The sequence below is a fragment of the Mesocricetus auratus genome, unplaced genomic scaffold, assembly GCF_017639785.1.
Source record: "Mesocricetus auratus isolate SY011 unplaced genomic scaffold, BCM_Maur_2.0 Super-Scaffold_6730, whole genome shotgun sequence".
In the NCBI taxonomy this organism is placed as follows: domain Eukaryota; kingdom Metazoa; phylum Chordata; class Mammalia; order Rodentia; family Cricetidae; genus Mesocricetus; species Mesocricetus auratus.
Genome location: NW_024429184.1, coordinates 48,613,447 through 48,631,213, shown reverse-complemented (window position 1 = coordinate 48,631,213; position 17,767 = coordinate 48,613,447). Strand labels below are relative to the sequence as shown.

At 36.1% G+C, this 17,767-nt stretch overlaps 1 protein-coding gene across 4 annotated transcripts in view; it reads left to right on the top strand.

Moving 5' to 3' along the window:
- Wwp1 (WW domain containing E3 ubiquitin protein ligase 1) overlaps nucleotides 1-17,767 on the top strand; it is a 99,236-nt gene that overhangs the window by 71,114 nt on the left and 10,355 nt on the right. For 3 of the 4 annotated variants that reach the window (XM_040741367.1, XM_040741365.1, XM_040741364.1), the window contains exons 18-24: nucleotides 1,761-1,920; nucleotides 5,041-5,174; nucleotides 5,272-5,412; nucleotides 8,240-8,360; nucleotides 10,014-10,118; nucleotides 13,702-13,798; nucleotides 14,521-14,593. In XM_040741367.1, coding sequence (XP_040597301.1) covers nucleotides 1,761-1,920; nucleotides 5,041-5,174; nucleotides 5,272-5,412; nucleotides 8,240-8,360; nucleotides 10,014-10,118; nucleotides 13,702-13,798; nucleotides 14,521-14,593 — 831 coding nt within the window. Of the gene's footprint in view, nucleotides 1-1,760; nucleotides 1,921-5,040; nucleotides 5,175-5,271; nucleotides 5,413-8,239; nucleotides 8,361-10,013; nucleotides 10,119-13,701; nucleotides 13,799-14,520; nucleotides 14,594-14,846; nucleotides 15,494-17,767 lie in introns of those variants that run through there. The other variant, XM_040741366.1, reaches the window with a different exon arrangement.

Below are 17,767 nucleotides of genomic sequence, written 5' to 3'. Positions count from 1 at the left end.
GTGTGTGTGTCTTGAGTGCACACAGAATTCTTACTAGATTTACTTATTTCTCTTCTTTGAGGAAAATATCTTACTTCAGTCCAATCACAAAGTGAAGTTACTTGGTTCACTTAATATTTTGAGCCTTAATTTAATTCTATGAATTAACATTAATTCATAGTTGATTTTGTTTAGCGATTGTCTTCTGTACCCTTCAGGTGTTTTCAGGGAATGTTTTAAAAGCTCTATTAAACATTTAACAAAATAGGAGACTATAGGAACCAGCATAGACGTGACCTGTGATGACTTAAAATCTTTCAAATTGCTTGATAGTATCACACAAATTACCAGATTGAGATGAAGAATTAAAATTGTGTCTTTTCTTGAGATAAATGTGATAGCTTTAATCCCAGCACTCAGGAGGCAAAGGCAGACAGTTTTCATTTGAGACCAGCCTGGTCTGCCTAACAAGTTCCAGGCCAATCTCAAGATATAAAATAAAGAACAATACCATTACAACAACAACAATTCTGGCTTTTCTTTAACAACAGTATACTCAAATTTATGCTTTTACTGGAACTGATTGGCTGAGTCCTTTAGGATAGCATGCACTCACTACAATAGATAGTACCCAACACTGTCTACTACAACCATTGTATGAAGACTGTTACTGTGCCTAAAAGTTTTCTTTCCTTAAAGCCAATAATATTTATTATCAGGTTTATAATGAAGAATTGGGATTGTGGCAAGGCAAAGCCTCATGAACTCACAATGATCATAGTAAATATTTGAGTTTGGAATCCCTCTTTAGAACATTTTGTAAGTGTTTATTTTGTGTTAAAAATTATTATAATAGGCAGTTAAAAGTTAGTAAGCACATTTAAATATTTCACTTTTTAATTTTTGCAACATTTTAAATATATTTGTTCTGTAAAAGGCACATATATATTCCCTTAGGAGCCTGTGTCAGGAAGATTGCTATCATCTCAAATCTAGCCTGGACTATGTATCAAGTTCCGGATTAGCCTGAACTGTGAAGTAAGACCTTAACTTTAAAAAAAAAACAACACCTCACTGTTTTATAGCAGCAGTGTATGTGTTGGAATGTCACCATCAGATGTTTTCTAGAACCTGTAATGGAGGCTCAGAGTATAGCTCAGTGCTTCATCCATTGCTTAGCATGCATGAAGTCCTGGATTACATTTCCAGCATCAACCAAAAAAAAAAATCCCAACACATAACAAAAAGCTTGTTAAATATATATTATAGAATGCCTATAAGAGTTACGAATACTGAAATATATAGACATGGCTTTTGCCTTAGAGGTTAATATGCATAAAAATATATTTTCAGATTGTTTTTGCACAATAAATGCAATAACAGATATGTACTATACTCTGAAATTGCTTCAAAAATTGCTGAGATAGGATTGAAGTGTGAATTGAGAAAAAGTGTAATCTACATAAGTTGAATTGAAGTTGAAGAAAGATACCCAAATAAAAATTTGATGTAGAAAAGAACATACCCATGAGGAAACCTGAGTTTGTAGTTTGCTTAGAACTAGTTGTGGCTTTGAAAGGAAAGCCAGATCATAAAATATAAATGGAGGAGGGCTAAGAAATGAGTAGGTGTGTGTGTGTGTGTGTGTGTGTGTGCGTGCGTGTGTGCGCACACCCATGTATGTGTGGGCATGTACACATTTATTTTTTAATATATTTAAGACCTTTAAAAATCCACATATATGTGAATACTAAAAGTAATCTTGACTTATTTTCTTATAGAGAATGGTTTTTCTTGCTTTCCCATGAAGTTTTGAACCCAATGTATTGCTTATTTGAGTATGCAGGCAAGAATAACTATTGTTTACAGATAAATCCAGCATCAACCATAAATCCTGATCATCTTTCATACTTCTGTTTTATTGGTCGCTTTATTGCAATGGTGAGTTCCCAACTTTCTGTTATTTTATTTCTGTGTTGCTTAGTTCAGAAGTGTTCTAGGAGCTAGGGACATATCTAAATGTTAAATTTCTTACCAAGTAGGCTAAAAGACTAGAGTTCAGACTTCAGTGACATGCTTATAATTCCAATACTCAGAAAGCAATACTGGATCTTCAGAGCAAGCTGGCTAGGTAAATCTGTTGAAACTGTAAGTTTCAGGTCTGATTGAGAGACTCTGTGTCAGTATTGTGGTGAATAATTTAGGGAAGACTCAACATCATTCTTGGGCCTTCACACACATGTGCATATCACATACCCAGACATGTGCAAAAAAAGTGTATTGTATAAAATTCTTTTGAAAGAGACTTTGTAAATTCCTTGAACACTTACAGGCAATTCTCAGTTGTTGGGGGAAGTGTCACATTCCTCAGTGATGGAGCCACCAGTAAACTTTCCTTTCTTTTGTAAGCAGTATTTTACTCATGCTCATTCAAGCAACCCAGATTAGTTACAATGGGATGTGTGTGCTTAAACACATACACACACACACACACACACATGAAGGTAGAGGGGGAGGAATTTGTTGGGAAGAAGAAAAGTTCTTTGGGAGAGGAAGGGGGGATAACATGATGAAGAGAATACGATTAAAGATACACATTATATGTGTGGATGAAATGTAGGAAGAATAAATAGAATTAAGCAAAAAGTAAAAGCCTTCTTTGTTACTCACCTTGTGTGGGAGGAAAAGGGAGTAGTGTATGTAGTTATCTAGCCAAAGGGAAAACCAGAGTTTCTGAATAAATACACTGGGAATTAGTGCTTTTAAAATTTTCAGAGCTTTGCAGTTGCCCTTGTGAATTGTTGTATTTTGAGAGGTGTTTGTAATGTTTATACTACATTATCAACTTATTTGTTTAGCAAGGATTTGCTGAGAGTCTAAAGTAATTCCATGCTCATTTCTAGGCACTGGGTATTAAAGAATAACAAAACAAAATGGTAGAGTTCCTACTGTTGGAAATTAAATTCTATAAAGCGGGAGCCAAGGGGTGTTACTTTTTCATATAATGGGTTAAAGGAGACCTTTGAAGGTTGAACACAAATGGAAACATGAAGAAGACAAGAGACTGGGTCACTTGAATTCCTTCAGGAAGAGCATAAGTGCTCATGGAATAGCTAAGGAAAGGCTACAGGGTTTAGAAATGCCTCATTAGTTGAAAAAACATGGTTGGGGCAAAGTATATGGAAGAAAATATGGTAAGAGGTGAGACTGAGAAATACCATGTAGGACTTTTAGGAAAGTCATACAAAGGTTTTGAGTGGGTCAGTTGGGAAGACCAACAAGGAATCTAACTGTGCATAGAGGAAAGCAGAGGTAGAGACATAAAGACCACTCAGAGGTAACAGTGAGGGCTCATAATGATTTTGGATCTAAATCGTTTAGTAATAGATGTGAGAAGTGGTTTGGATTCAAGATATATTCAGAAATTAGAAAGAACTAGGTTTTCTGGGAGATTAATGGCAAGACATAAGAGTAAAGTGAGGCACCAAAATGCATGGCCAGTACATTTGCTTGAAATTGCTATATCCTAAGATAAGACTTGATGGTAAGAGCAAATAAATACTGGAGGTATGGCATCCAGTGGAGGTGTAGTAGGTATCCAAATCTGGCACTGGGGAGATGTCTAGATTAGAAAGAGGCATTTGAGGTTCTAATCATGTAGAAAATAACAAAAGTTCATGGTTGTATTAAGGAATTATGTGGATATTTATAAGCTGAGGAGATGAAAAGGAGTGAAAAACTTAATCAAATAAACAAAACTACTTGAAATTAGAAAATCACGTAAGTGGTTCCTAGAAGAAAATGGAAGGAGGTGTTTTCCAAAGACACCATGGTTAACCCTTTCATATGTTACTGATGGGTCTACCATCAATCATTTAGCATGGTGAAAAATGTTTATAAGTGGTAGGATAGAAAGACTGGTGTGCATTCAAACAAAATATAAGCATCTACTTTAGAAAAGTTTGCAGTAAGGTAGCATAGAGAATTTGATGCCAGTGAGTAGTATTTTGTTATTGTAGCTTGGGCTGATAGCCTGCTGCCTCAGCCTCCTGAGTGCTGGGATTACAGCCATGTGCCATGAAGCCCAGCTGAGAACAAAGAATTTGCTGAAATCAATAATACAAGGAATATAAGAGCAATGACCTTGAATAAAAGGGAGAAGTCTATACTGCTCACAAAGTAATAGAAAGATTACTTGCAATAAAAGTATGGGAGTTCCACGTTTAATGGCCTCTCAGCCCCCCAGAGAGGAGATGGGAGAGGGAAACCAGAAAGACCACTAGTTTATTCTCTGGGGGGCAGTTAAAAAAAAAAGTAGGGGAGTTCAGATGCTAGTAATGAGCAGACTGAGTGGACTGCACAAAAAAACTTTCCTGGTTGCTCTTTCCTGTGTGCATTAAGTATAGTAAGTATTTGAGGACAGAGGCACACTGGTGAATAGTCATCTGAGATAGGGAAACTCGGCATAGAAAAGAAATAATGTTCCTTCTGATGTTCCTGGGTACTACTAGCTTGCTTAGTTTATGTACTTCTAGCATGTTCATCTAGGCTTGGGATTGTGTTTGAAATACAGTGGGGGGGGGTGGTTTGTGTAAGAGGATAATTTCAATGACTTGGTGACTGAATATAACCTGAATAAGGGGCTGAGGGTCAATATAATTGATTCAGTGAGTGGTTTTAGATATCCATAGGATCAAAACTCACTGATACTTCTTCCTGTTTTGGTGCTGTACATAAGCATGAAGACATGGAGGTCCTACAGATTGGAAAGAGATTAATGGGGCTTTTCATTTCTGTGTGTAGTTAATTATTTAAAAATAAGTTAAAAATTATGGGAAGTTGGTAATAAAGTCCCATATTGTCTTATATATAGTTTGGATTGTACATTATAAGTTTTTCATTCAAATTTGTTTTCTGTGGTTTGCATTTTATATTTTAATTTTCACAATTTATACCATTGAGTAATGCTTTTTAAAATGTAAAGTCTTGACTTCTGTTTTATTATCATTTCCTAAAGATTATTTTGTAATTTTAACTAAAATGTCTTGTTTTTCTCAACAGGCACTATTCCATGGAAAGTTTATTGACACAGGTTTCTCTTTACCATTCTACAAACGTATGCTAAGTAAAAAACTTACTATTAAGGATTTGGAATCTATTGACACTGAATTTTATAACTCCCTTATCTGGATAAGGTTTGAAGATTTCTTTCTCATTGAGATATTTACTTGAAATTCATTTATATACTTTGTTTATATGCATATTCACATGCTATTTTTATTTTTTATCCAGAGACAACAACATTGAAGAATGTGGTTTAGAAATGTATTTTTCTGTTGACATGGAGATTCTGGGAAAAGTTACTTCACATGATCTGAAGTTGGGAGGTTCCAACATCCTGGTGACTGAAGAAAACAAAGATGAATATATTGGGTATGTACATAGAGCTGATTGGACTCAAGTTTGTAGAATTTACAGAGTCTAACTGGAAATCTATATATACACCCTTAATTTTATTAGTTTTTACATATTGGGAAATTCTCATCAGGTTCTTTCTCTGCTAGGGGTCTGATGTTTGTGCTCTAAAGCGGATCCACATCTCCCATTTCTAATTTCCTTGAAATAAGAAAATGTGTGCCGTCTTTCACCTTCCCATTTGCATTTCCACTAGGCATTTCCTTTTGCCTAGATCAGAAGGCTTGAGAATATTGGTGCTGAAAAGGGATTTTCATGTTTTACCTCGTATGTGGAACCTATTGTAGTGTGTGTGTGTGTGTGTGTGTGTGTGTGTGTGTGTGTGTCTGTATACATACATGTATATATATGTATGTATGTATGTATGTATCAGGAGTTATGTATAACTTATATAATGTGTATGTGTGATGTAAACATGCAGGCACAGTATAATGTGGAAAGAGGAGAACAGAAAAGGGTAGATATTACTTACTTTAGAATGTAGGTAATTGATACTTGAATCATGAAGGAAGATATGAACCTTGTTGAAAGTTTTTTGCAAAGACTGTGTAGCTTCTTCGTTTATAGATGCAGGAACTGAGGCTATGCTAGGAATGGGCAAAATCATGTCCGGAAACTATGCTGTCATTGTCATTTCATTCCATGCTGCATTCCCACTCTAATAATTTTACTTATTTATTTATTTGTTTGTTTATTTATTTATTTATTTGGTTGGTTGGTTGGTTGGTTGGTTGGTTGGTTTTTCAAGATAGTGTTTCTTTGTGTAGCCCTGGATATTGTGGAACTCTTTAATTCACTTAATCATCTCTAATTTTACCCATTGTCATCAAATTGAGTTTATAATATATTTACATAATTTCCCTCTTCCCTTCTCTCACTTCAAATCCTTTCCCATGTACTTCTGCTCTCTTTCAAATTCGTGATCACCTTTTTTTTCACTAACTGTTGTCTTATGTGTATATGTATATACATCTATATTCCTAAATATAATCTGCTCAGTCTGTATGCTGTTAGTTATATGTGTACTTTCAGGACTGTTTGGTTTTGGCTTAACAATTGATACACTCTTCCTTGAGAATAGTTCTATTTTTTGGTTTTACTAATTTCTATAGTAGCAAGCCAGGTTACATTCTCATCAGCAGTGTGTAAGGATTCTCTTTTTACTTCCTGGCTAGCATTGGTTGTTTTTTCTGTGGTAGCCATTCTGCATTCTGCATGTTGAACTTTTTGTATTTTTTTTAACCTCATCTTTTAAGAACTGCTTACTCATTAGACAAAAGTTAAGTGGCTATGTAACTGTAGGGCCTGTAATTTATTGAATTAATCCACATGTCTGTTTTTGAGCCAGGTCATTTATTTTGCACACTGTGCTTTTGTTAAATTGTTCTTTTTGTTCTAGATTTCTAAGTTGTCCGGGGTATTTTGTATTTCTCTACAAATCTTCTGAAAAGTTTTTCAGAGTGGCATTGGAATTTTGATGAGGTTTCCATTGAGTCTGTAGTTTGCTTTTGAAAGTGTAGCTATTTTCATGCTATTATTTCTGCTGCTCTATGAGTGTGGGCAACTTCCATCTTCTGTTTTCTTCAGATCCCTTCTTTAGTGTTTTAATATTTTCACTACAGTAGTCTTTAACTTTCTTGATTAGATTTATTTTTAAGATTTATGTTCTGGCTATCATGAATGTGATTGTTTTCCTGATTTCTCTCTCAGCATGTTCATTACTGGTATATAGAAAAACTGTAAGCTGACTTCTATAAAAATTATTAGTAGCTGATTTATATATTTGTATTGATTTTGTCCTGTTACTTTGTTGAACATGCTTGTTAGTTCTAAAAGTTTTGTGATGTGTGGAGTCTTTAGCATTTGTCAGCCTACAAATAGAAATAACATGACTTGCTCTAGCCTGTGCCCTTTGTTTCTTTCTTACCTCGTTACTTTGGTAAAGACTTCAAGTGGTATCCTAAGTAAGTACCTGGTCTTGGTCCTGCTCAGAAACACATTGAGGTTTTCCCGCATTTACTGCAATGTTATAGATTTGTCAGATACAACCTTCATTATGTTGTTGCATTATACTAGGTTCTTCAGGGCCTTTGTCTTGAAGGGTTATACTTTGCCAAAGGCCTTTTCTCTATCCTTTGAAATCTCATGTGATTTCTATCCTATAGTCTCAGAGTATCAGTGTCTCTCTCATGTGTGTTTGGTAATGTATCTGTTAGTGTGGCCATCCATGTGAAGCTTTGATATCAGGTGATAACTGTCTTTGTAAAATAACTTTGCTGGATTTCTTCTATTTTATAGAGTACTTTGAGGACCACTAATATTAGTTCTGTGTGAGTATGTGTAGGTCTGAGTCAGTTTCTTAGAAGATTCTTTATTACTGCTTTGACCTCACTGCTTTTTATAGATCTACTTATTTATATACTTTTCATGTAATTGTGGTAAATATATGTGTCAAGAAATACATCATTTCCTATGGATTTTCATTTTATTGGAATACGGAAGAGGTGTATGGGAGGCTTTGGATGGAGGAAAAGGATGGGAGAAATGTTATAATTAAACTATAATCTCAAAAAAATAAAAGTAACTACAAAAGATAGAATGAAATTTTTAATGGAAAATCATATTAACTCTAAAATCACAAAAATACATGCATACATACTTGTTGTGTGCATATATTTGGGGAGTGTAGTTTGAAAAAAGAGAAGGAATTTAAGGCTTTCTTCGTGTTTTTTCCCTTAGTTTCATATATAGATGACCTATTTTCCAATACTGTCTTTATTTGCAGCTTAATGACGGAATGGCGTTTTTCTCGAGGAGTACAAGAACAGACCAAAGCTTTCCTTGATGGGTTTAATGAAGTTGTTCCCCTTCAGTGGCTACAATACTTTGATGAAAAAGAATTGGAGGTTTGGCTATTTTTTTCATTATTTGATAGCTGGAAATACTGATGTGGGAATGGGTGGACTTTGTATCCATCCATCCATCTCCTCCCCTCCCCCCCTCCACACCAACACAACTCACCTCTCCTCTGCAGGTTCAGTGCTGTTTGTTCCTTTGTTTAAGACAGGGTCTACTTCTGCTCAGACTGGCCTTGAAATCCTGATGCTTCTACTTCAGCCTGCATAGGCTTCACATGCCAGCAGTAGTCTACCATGTTTGGTTTGTTTTACAATTTTACACTATGTCCATGTTTTAGTATCATATTGACTCTTCTCATTTGTCTAAATGCATTTGGCATTGGGTGTGTCTTATGTTTTGTGATGTTTTAAGAACAATAATGTTACAAGGATAATATCATTAATCTGTGTCATCTGTTAAGGGTCATAAAGAGTGATTTGATCGCTATTAATAATTTAGGGAAGCTTCAGAAATCTTAATTTAATAGTGACTTACCTTGAAAGATAAGATTCTTAATTAAATCTTAATTAATTAGTGATCCTGACTGCATGTGAGTAAGGTTAGGCATATATCAGAAGCGGTTTTGTTTATATAGAGTAAAATACATATAAAATTTACCATTAGACTGATTTTGAAATATTTAATTCAATAATGTTAAGTATGACTGCATTGGTATGCATCAAGTCTTGGGAACTGTTTCATCTTATAAAACTGAAACTCTACACACATTAAACACAAAGCCTCAAGTCCCCCTACTTTATTTTCATTATTTTGACTCTTTATTTCACTTACCATTATGTCCTCAATGTAGCATATTTCAAATGTACAAATTTTGATTGATGGCATCCAAACAGATCTCAAAACAGATCACAACATGCATTGTCAGATTATTTTCAGTGAAAAAAGGGAAAGCCTTTTCAACTAATAATGTTGAAACAATTGGATATCTATGTGAAAGAAAGTTAACTTTGGCCCCTACCTCAGCCAATAAACAAATATTACTTTTAGATGAATATTAAGTATAAACATGAAAGCCTAAAATAAAACAAGAGAATGGTAACCTAAATGAAATTTCACTTTGTACAATGTTGGCAATTTCTCGGGGTTATACTGTTAAATGTATGTCTTCTTATGCTCTAGCAAATTATCCTTTAGGTGTTACCTATGGAATGAAATACATATTTATACAAATACCTGCATGAAAATGTAAGTGTTCATGATATAGAAGTTGCTTACAATTTTTTAATACTGTAAAGAAAACAGCTTGACTTCATTAACAGTAAAAATTCTGTTCTTTAAAAGGTACCATTAAGGAAATACAAAGTCTAAGCTTGGTGGTAGATACCTATAGTTTCAGCACTGGGAGGATTAACTGAGGATTGCCATTAGTTTTAGGTCTATAGGCTACCCAGGTATAGGTGGTGAGTTCCAGGACCTCCCCCCCACTTCCTCACCCCCAACTCAGGACTACGTAGTGAGACGTTGCCTCAGAAAGGGGCGAAAGGAAAACACCAAAACACTGGCAGAACCTACCATGACCAACTATTCTACCTAGAATATATTTCAGAAACGTCTATGAATAATAAAAAGATAAACAAACACAACCCTGCCCCCAGTCTTTATTGTGCTTTATTGTGGCTGATACCATGCTTCTTCCCCAGGTTATGCTGTGTGGCATGCAAGAGGTTGACTTGGCAGACTGGCAGAGAAACACTGTTTACCGACATTATACAAGAAACAGCAAGCAAATCATTTGGTTTTGGCAGGTATTTGTGTTATCTTTTTGAGATAAATCATTTGAAGAAAATGTTTTCTCATAAAAAGTAGTCTCAAAGTAGTCTATTATTTTTTAACTGCTTTTGGATCTGTGTTTTAGCCTTCCAACTCTTCCACTATTTTCTAGATGGAGGTATGAATAGTCTTTAGTGGTTTCACAAGTATTCTACAAATTCTGCATGTCTCTAGAAGTGAGTGAGTGTGGAGTTTTGTTGGGTTGGTTTTGGATTTGCTGGGGTTGTATATTGGGAAAGGGTCTGCCTGAATAGCTCAGGCTGGTCTTGAATTTGCTTTCATCTTGCATCAGCTCATCCAGTCCTGGGATTACAGGCATCTTCCACCACTTCCAGCCAAGTGTATCTTTTTAATGATAAGGTCAATGTGGTCAATGTGGGTATGTAATTCTTCTAAGTAATTGGGATAATTCAGACAATACACAAGAATAACTATTTTTTCTTACTGTGTTTTGCCTTTAACTGTGATCAGGTAGGTCTCAGAACATACAAGTAAGCCACACTTATATTTAAGCACTTTTGTTTTTTCAAGACAGGGTTTCTCTATGTTGCCCTCCTGTCTTGGAATTCACTCTGTAGACCAGGCTGGCCTCGAACTCACATAGATCAGCCTACTTCTGCCTCCTGAGTTCTGGGATTAAAGGTGTATGCCACCACTGCCAGCTATTTAAGCACATTTTAAGAGCCATTTTGTTTTGCTTTATTCTCTATGTTGAAGATCTTAAATCCTGGGATATTCTTTCCATAAATATTTTACTTACAGCTCATCCGAGTAACTTAATGGTTGGACTTCTGATAGTTTTTACACTCAAGTGAAAAGCTGGGTTTTGTATTATCATGAGATTTTCCAAAATGTACATCTTTTTATAAGAATGATTCCCATTAGTTCATTGCATAATATTTTAACATGTAGACCCTCTGTGAACCTATCTTAAATATTCACCGTATACAAAATGGCATACACCGAAGTGTTTAATACAGTAGATGTTTATATGCTAACAGAACTCAAATGTCTACCAGGAAAGGATTGAATGAACTATAACATTTACTTTTTGCATGTGTATTCTACAGCATATGAGTATACCATCTCTGAGAGGTAGGAAGAGTAGGGTAAGAGAATAGGAAAGGAGCTCAGTAGTTGGAGGCCAAGCTGAGAAAGCATTTAAAAACTAGTGTCTATTGCTGTTTACACAGGAGGAGCTGCTTTCAAGCTCTAATACAGAAATGCATCCTAGGCAGTGTACACAACTGATCCTCTTTGCATCCTTTGCTATCTCCTTGCACTTTAACGACCTTTTATTTGGACATATGGGCCTATGAGCTTAAGGTCATAGAAATCCAAATGAGTATTTGTATTTCTGAACTGTTTGACCTAGATAAAATAGTGAGGTTTAGGTCAGAGCTAGTAATAAAATGTGTTTCCCATTTGAATCCATTAGAAGAAACCAGAAACTTAGACTCAATTCAAATTTGGAGATTATTCTTCTTGCTAGCAGAAGGACAGCAGCCTTAGAGCCAAATAACATGCCATACCAAAGAGGGGTTAAGGTGGGGTTTTAAGGCAACCATCAGAAAGGTGTGTATTACAACTATCCATGGAATCCACAGCTGCGCAGGAAAATTGTTTTACTTCCCCAGTTGGTGCTTACATTCCCTACTATAAAAAGACCGTATCATCCCTTTCCCATAGCAACCAGCAGCTGTTAAGACCTCACAGCCCATTACCCTGTTCTTATCTCACCTGCAGGCCACTAGGACCTCCCAGGTGTCCCAGTGCTAAAAGGACAACAATTCTAAGGGATTCGTGGCTCCACATTAAATTTCTTTAGTTGGCCGGCCGGCCGGCCAGGTGGTGGTGGTACACTCCTTTAATCCCAGCACACTGGAGGCTGAGGCAGGTGTATCTCTGTGAGTTTGAGACCAAGCCTGGTCTACCGAGCAAGTTCCAGGACAGGCTCCAAAACAATACAGAGAAACCCGAAAAACCAAAAAAAAAGATTCTTTAGTCATCACCAGGGTTCTGTGTAAATTATTACGCAGGTCTGAGCACTTTAATGACTGGGATAGAGCAGTTCATTTCTGGAGGAGAAAACACAGTGCCATCAGATTAGAGCTGCCTGTCACATCCTCACAATGGACTGTGCCTCAGCACAATTCTATGCAAAGTTTTCCTCTTGGATTAGCTAAATATCTTATGTGTAAGCTGTGACATTAGCCACTCTCACATTGCTATGACCAAATTCTTGACAAGAACTGCTTAAGGGAAGAAATGTTATTTTGGCTTACTGTTTTAAGAGTACCAGCCATCACAGGAAAGCATGATGTTAGAAGCAGCTATAGCAGTGACCTTTGCTCATAGCTATACAGATCAGGAAGTAGACATGGCCTACTCCCATTTCCTTTTATTAAGCCTGCAGTTTAGCCCATGGCATTCGGGTGCCTCCCCCATTCAGGGTAGAGTCTTCTTCCTTGAATTAATCCTCTCTGGAACACCTCAGAGACACCCAAAGCTTGTGCCTCGATAAGTTTAGGCTTTTAATTAACCCAGTCAAGTTCACAATGAAAATTAGCCACCACGTGTATATTCTGTATTTGAAAGAAGCCTTTTTTTTCTCAAACTGCCCTATTAAGTTGCTAGCTTTCTGTTCTATTCAAATCAACCCATGATATATTTTATCATATTTTGCCATTCACATTCCTCTTCAACAGAACTTGTCAGCAAACTTGTTAATTTTAGAGACAACTTTAGTTTTTCAGGTACTAGTTAAGGGCATAGAAAGTTTGGAAAATGCTTAATAGCAGAAAATACCACAGAGAAAAGCCATGGGGAAGAGTTCCTTTGTTTTTGTAGCTTAAAAGGGAATATTTGACACAGTTTAACAGTGGTTTATGCTTGCCTGGCGGTGGTGGCGTACTCCTTTAAGCCCAGCACTCTGGAGGCAGAGGCAGTCGGATCTCTGAGTTTGAGACCAGCCTGGTCTACCTGAGCTAGTTCCAGGACACCCTCCAAAGCCACAGAAAAACCCTGTCTGGAAAAACAAACCAACAACCCCTAGTGGTTTATACTCAATGGGGCAGGAGTTCAAATGGTCTAATTTTTAGCAGTTTGAATAGACAAATTACTTAAACTCTGTAGGCCTTCCTTTTCTTGGATGTATGGTAAGATTGCTAGTGATTGCAGCTGCCTCAGAGATTGTTGTGACACCTAAGTAAGCACGTGGTACAGTGCTTAACCCCAGCCCTCAGTAAGAGGCAAGTGTACTTCTAAGAGACATTACTGTAGGCAAGTGACTTAAGGTTTCTAAACTCAATTATTTTCTGTTCGTATGATAGTTGTAATAGTGGCTGCATGTATTGTAAGTGTTCGGGTTGACTGAAGTGAGATCTACAGTGTACCTAAGTGGTACTACAAACACTTTTTTGTTGCATTATTGCTCGACTAGTTTCACTGTTAATGCTTTTGTTTTGTTTTTTTAACATTTTCGCCTGTTTACTGTTCATTATTGATAGGATGTTGGCCCTCATTTTATATTGAAGTACATTTGATTTTGTCATACAGTTTGTGAAAGAGACTGATAATGAAGTAAGAATGCGACTCTTGCAGTTTGTCACTGGAACCTGCCGATTACCTCTAGGAGGATTTGCTGAGCTCATGGGTAAATGCAGATTCACTGCAGTTTCTCTGAACTTCATTTTGTAAGGTAGCCATGAATACAGTAGACTTAAATGTAATGACTATTTTTTTCTGGTTCATATGTAAGGCTTCTGCAATAGAAAAATTAGCCATTGATACATAAAGCATTTGTGTCTTGGCCACTGTTCTGTCCTTAAGATACACCGGGTCCTAGCAGGGAGCATGGCAGCTTGTAGGCACATATGATGCTGGAGCAGTAACTGAGATTTCTACATTTGGATCCACAGGAAGCAGGAAGAGAAAGACTCTGTGCCTGTCATGTGCTTTTGAAACCTTAAAGTGACACATTTCCTCTCAAACGGCCACACCTCCTAATCCCTGTCAATAGTGCCACCCCCTGCTGACCAAGCATTGGAATCTGTGAGCCTGTGGGGGCCAGAAATTCTCATTCAAACCACCACAATTTGTGAAATAAAATGAAAGTGTCATCAAAAAGGAGATAGCTACTGCTTTACTTCATAGTGTAATTGCTACGGAAGCAAAATTATGTAAAAATAGTTACCTTTCTCTCCACAGATGTAATTCTTACTTCAGTATTTCCGCAGTACCAAAAAGCTTTTCAGTGCAGAAGTAGGCTATATTATGAAATCTTCAGTTTCCTCCGTATCACCCATATGTTATGCTTCTGTTAGTTTTAAAGGACCAACCAGATAAACATTATCTTCTCTTATGTTCCTGATTCAGGAAGTAATGGGCCTCAAAAGTTTTGTATTGAAAAAGTTGGCAAAGACACCTGGTTACCAAGAAGCCATACCTGGTAAGTTCCTAAACAGGAAGGTGAGGGCCAGAGAGGGTTTGTTTGTTTGTTTGTTTGTTTGTTTGCAGGTAAGAGCCATTATAGCTACTTCCTCATTATACTTTGTGAGCACAGTCATATAGTGTTCCATAACTAAGTGCTCTAGAATGAGTTTGTATAGCTTTAATAGAAATACTATAGAATGTTTAATGAATATTTAGAGTACCCATTATGTAGCAAGTAGGATGGAATGACTCTTTGCATTTTTGTGAAGTCTTTGTAGGGCAGAAAAGATAAACAGCTAGCTAAAAGGACAAGAGTGCTGCAACAATTTGAGTGTGTTGTATGGCTGTGCAGCAGGCGCCAGATTCCTTGGCAAGTGCAATATTTAACTTAACCTTAAGAGAGAGCGTGCTATGGGGAAAAAGAGAATATTCTTGGAATAAATGCTGAAGAAAGCAAAACCCCTGAAGTAAGAACTGGAATTTGACTAAAGTGACTGGAATATAGTGAGTCAAAAAATATGAATACAATTAGAAATACATGATTTAGCCCATATTGTTATTGTAATTTGAACTTCCTTATAAGGAAATTTAAAAGCTTAAAGAATTATAAATAACAAATAATGAGATTTAAGAGAAGTCATGTAGTAAAAGTACAACAGAAGAGGTGGGTGAAAGAGAATGTAGGGAAATGTTACATTATCCACAGCACAAATGATAAGGAGCTCTTTCAGGAGCTCAGAGCTATTTCCATCCTAAGCCATGATTTGGCTTTTTGTTGCCTTGGTATTTCTACATGTGCAGAAACAATAGTGCTAAAATGGTAGTGCCTTATGACAAATAAAAGCAGGAATGCCAAGCTGTTCCTTGATACACTTCAAAAACATGTACTTTTCAAAATAAATAAAGCCAGTGCTTTATGAAGCACTAAACATTGTTTATTAACTCTTGATGTTTGAATATATGCCTTATCTAACATTAATACTCTAGTTTATTGATATATATTCATTGTATATAGTGATGGGTTTGGTACAGACATCTTCATGCAAATATTTCATACATTTAACCAAGTTCTACCTCTTTCCTACCCTTGTCCCCTCCCCCATTATTTCCATTCATTTCCCCCACAGTCTTGCTTCTACTTTCATGACCCATATACATGTATTGTAATGTAGGATACATAAATGGGAGAGAGCATGTGATATTTGTCTTTCTAAGTCTTACTTTGCTTAGTATGACTATCTGTCTGAGTATTTTCTTGCAGATGATATAACTTCATTCTTTATGGCAGAATAAAACTGTTAGTGTATATATACACCCCCACATTTTTTGCCCATTCATTTGTTTTCAGACCTGTTGGCTGATAGCATAGCTTGCTTTTTGTGAATATTGTTGAAACATAGAATATAAGATTCAATGTGGCAGGATGATTTAGAGTCCTTTAGGTACATGTCTAGGAATGGCATAACTATGTCATTGTTATATGGAAGCACTACTTCTGGTTTTTGACAACTCTGCATACTGATTTCCATAGCAGATAGACTACTTACATTTTCACCAGCAATATATAGGGTCCCACATCCTCACCAGCATGTGCTAATGTGCTCTCGCTCTCTCATGCTCTCTCTCTCTCTGTGTCTTTCTCTTTCTTTGCATGATAGCCATTCTGACTGGGATGGCATAAATCTCAGTGTAGTTTGATTTGTGTTTCCCTGATGACTGAGGACAATGAACATTTCTTTTTCATATTTATTGGCCATTTCTTTGTTTTGAGAACTGCTTATTCATTTCATTAGTCCATCTGATTGGTTTGCTTGGCTTTGGTATTTAATTTTTTAGTTCATTGGTGCTTTGTCAAATTTATAGCTGGCAGATTCTTGCCCTGCTCTCTAGACTGTCTGCTCACTCATTTGTTCTTTTGCGGTGCTGAACTTTTGGAATTTCATGCTAACCTGTAAGTCAGTTCTTGGTTTCACTTCCTGATATAGAACTCCTTTTCAGAGAATCCTCTATATTAGAGTATTTTTCTATGTTTTCTTCCAGCTGTTTCAAGTGTTAACATTATGATGCTTGACTTTATCTTAAAATGATGATAGGTATAGGAGAAATATCGATCTAGTTTTATTTTTCTACACATGAACATCCATTTTCCAGCACTATTTGTTGGAGAAGGTATCTTTTTCTCTAGTATATATTTTTGGAATCTTTGTTAAAAGTCAAATGGCTTTAGCTGTTTGGAACATTTATTTTATTGTGTTGATCTGTCTGTTTTGTTTCCTTGGCTTTTTAGTGTAACTTGAAGTTGGGTAAGGTAATATCTCCAGCATTGTTCTTGTTGCTCAGTATTGCTTTGCTCTTTGGAATCTTTTGAAACATGTACTGTACGAATCACTGTGGCATGTTATTTAGAGTCTTTTAGGTATGTACCTAAGGGATTATATAACTATGTTTTCATATAAATATTAACACTTTAGTTTTCTATTTCTGTGAAAGATGTCATTGGAATGGTAATGGGGATTGCATTGAATCTATAGGTTTCTTTTAGTAATATGGTCATATTAATTCTAATCATGTAAGTCCCCCGCCTCTTTTTTTTGGTGTCTTCTGTTTCTATCTTAAGTTTTTTTTTTTTTATTTTAGAAAGAGCTATCAATCTGTCAATCCTGTTCATATCTGGGCCGGGTCTACCTTGAGTATTTTTAATAATTTCAGTGTAGAGGTCTTCCACTTTTATGGCTAGATTCATTCATTGCTGGGTTTCTGTTTTACTGTAAAATTATTGTGAATGGGACTGTTTACTTAAGCTCATTCTTACCAAGTTCATTATTGGGGTATAAGAAAGATAGTATTTTTTATATGTTGATTTTGTGTCCTGCTACTTCAAAGGGTTTATTAGTTCTAAAGTCTGGTGAAGTTTATAGTCTCTGACGTAGAATTATCCTGTGCAAATAAAGGCACTTTACTTCTTCCTTTCTTACTTGTTTCCATCTGTTATTGCTCAAGCTGAGACTAAAAGAACTATAAGAAATAGGAGTAGAGAAAATAGTGTTCTTTGTCTTTCTGGTTTAGTGAAAATGCTTTCATGTTTTTTGTTTTGTTTTGTTTTCCTGCTCACCACAATGTTGATTATAGGTGTCATATATGCCCTTTTTGCTATAATTCTTAGGTTCTTCAGGGCTTTTATCTTGAGGGG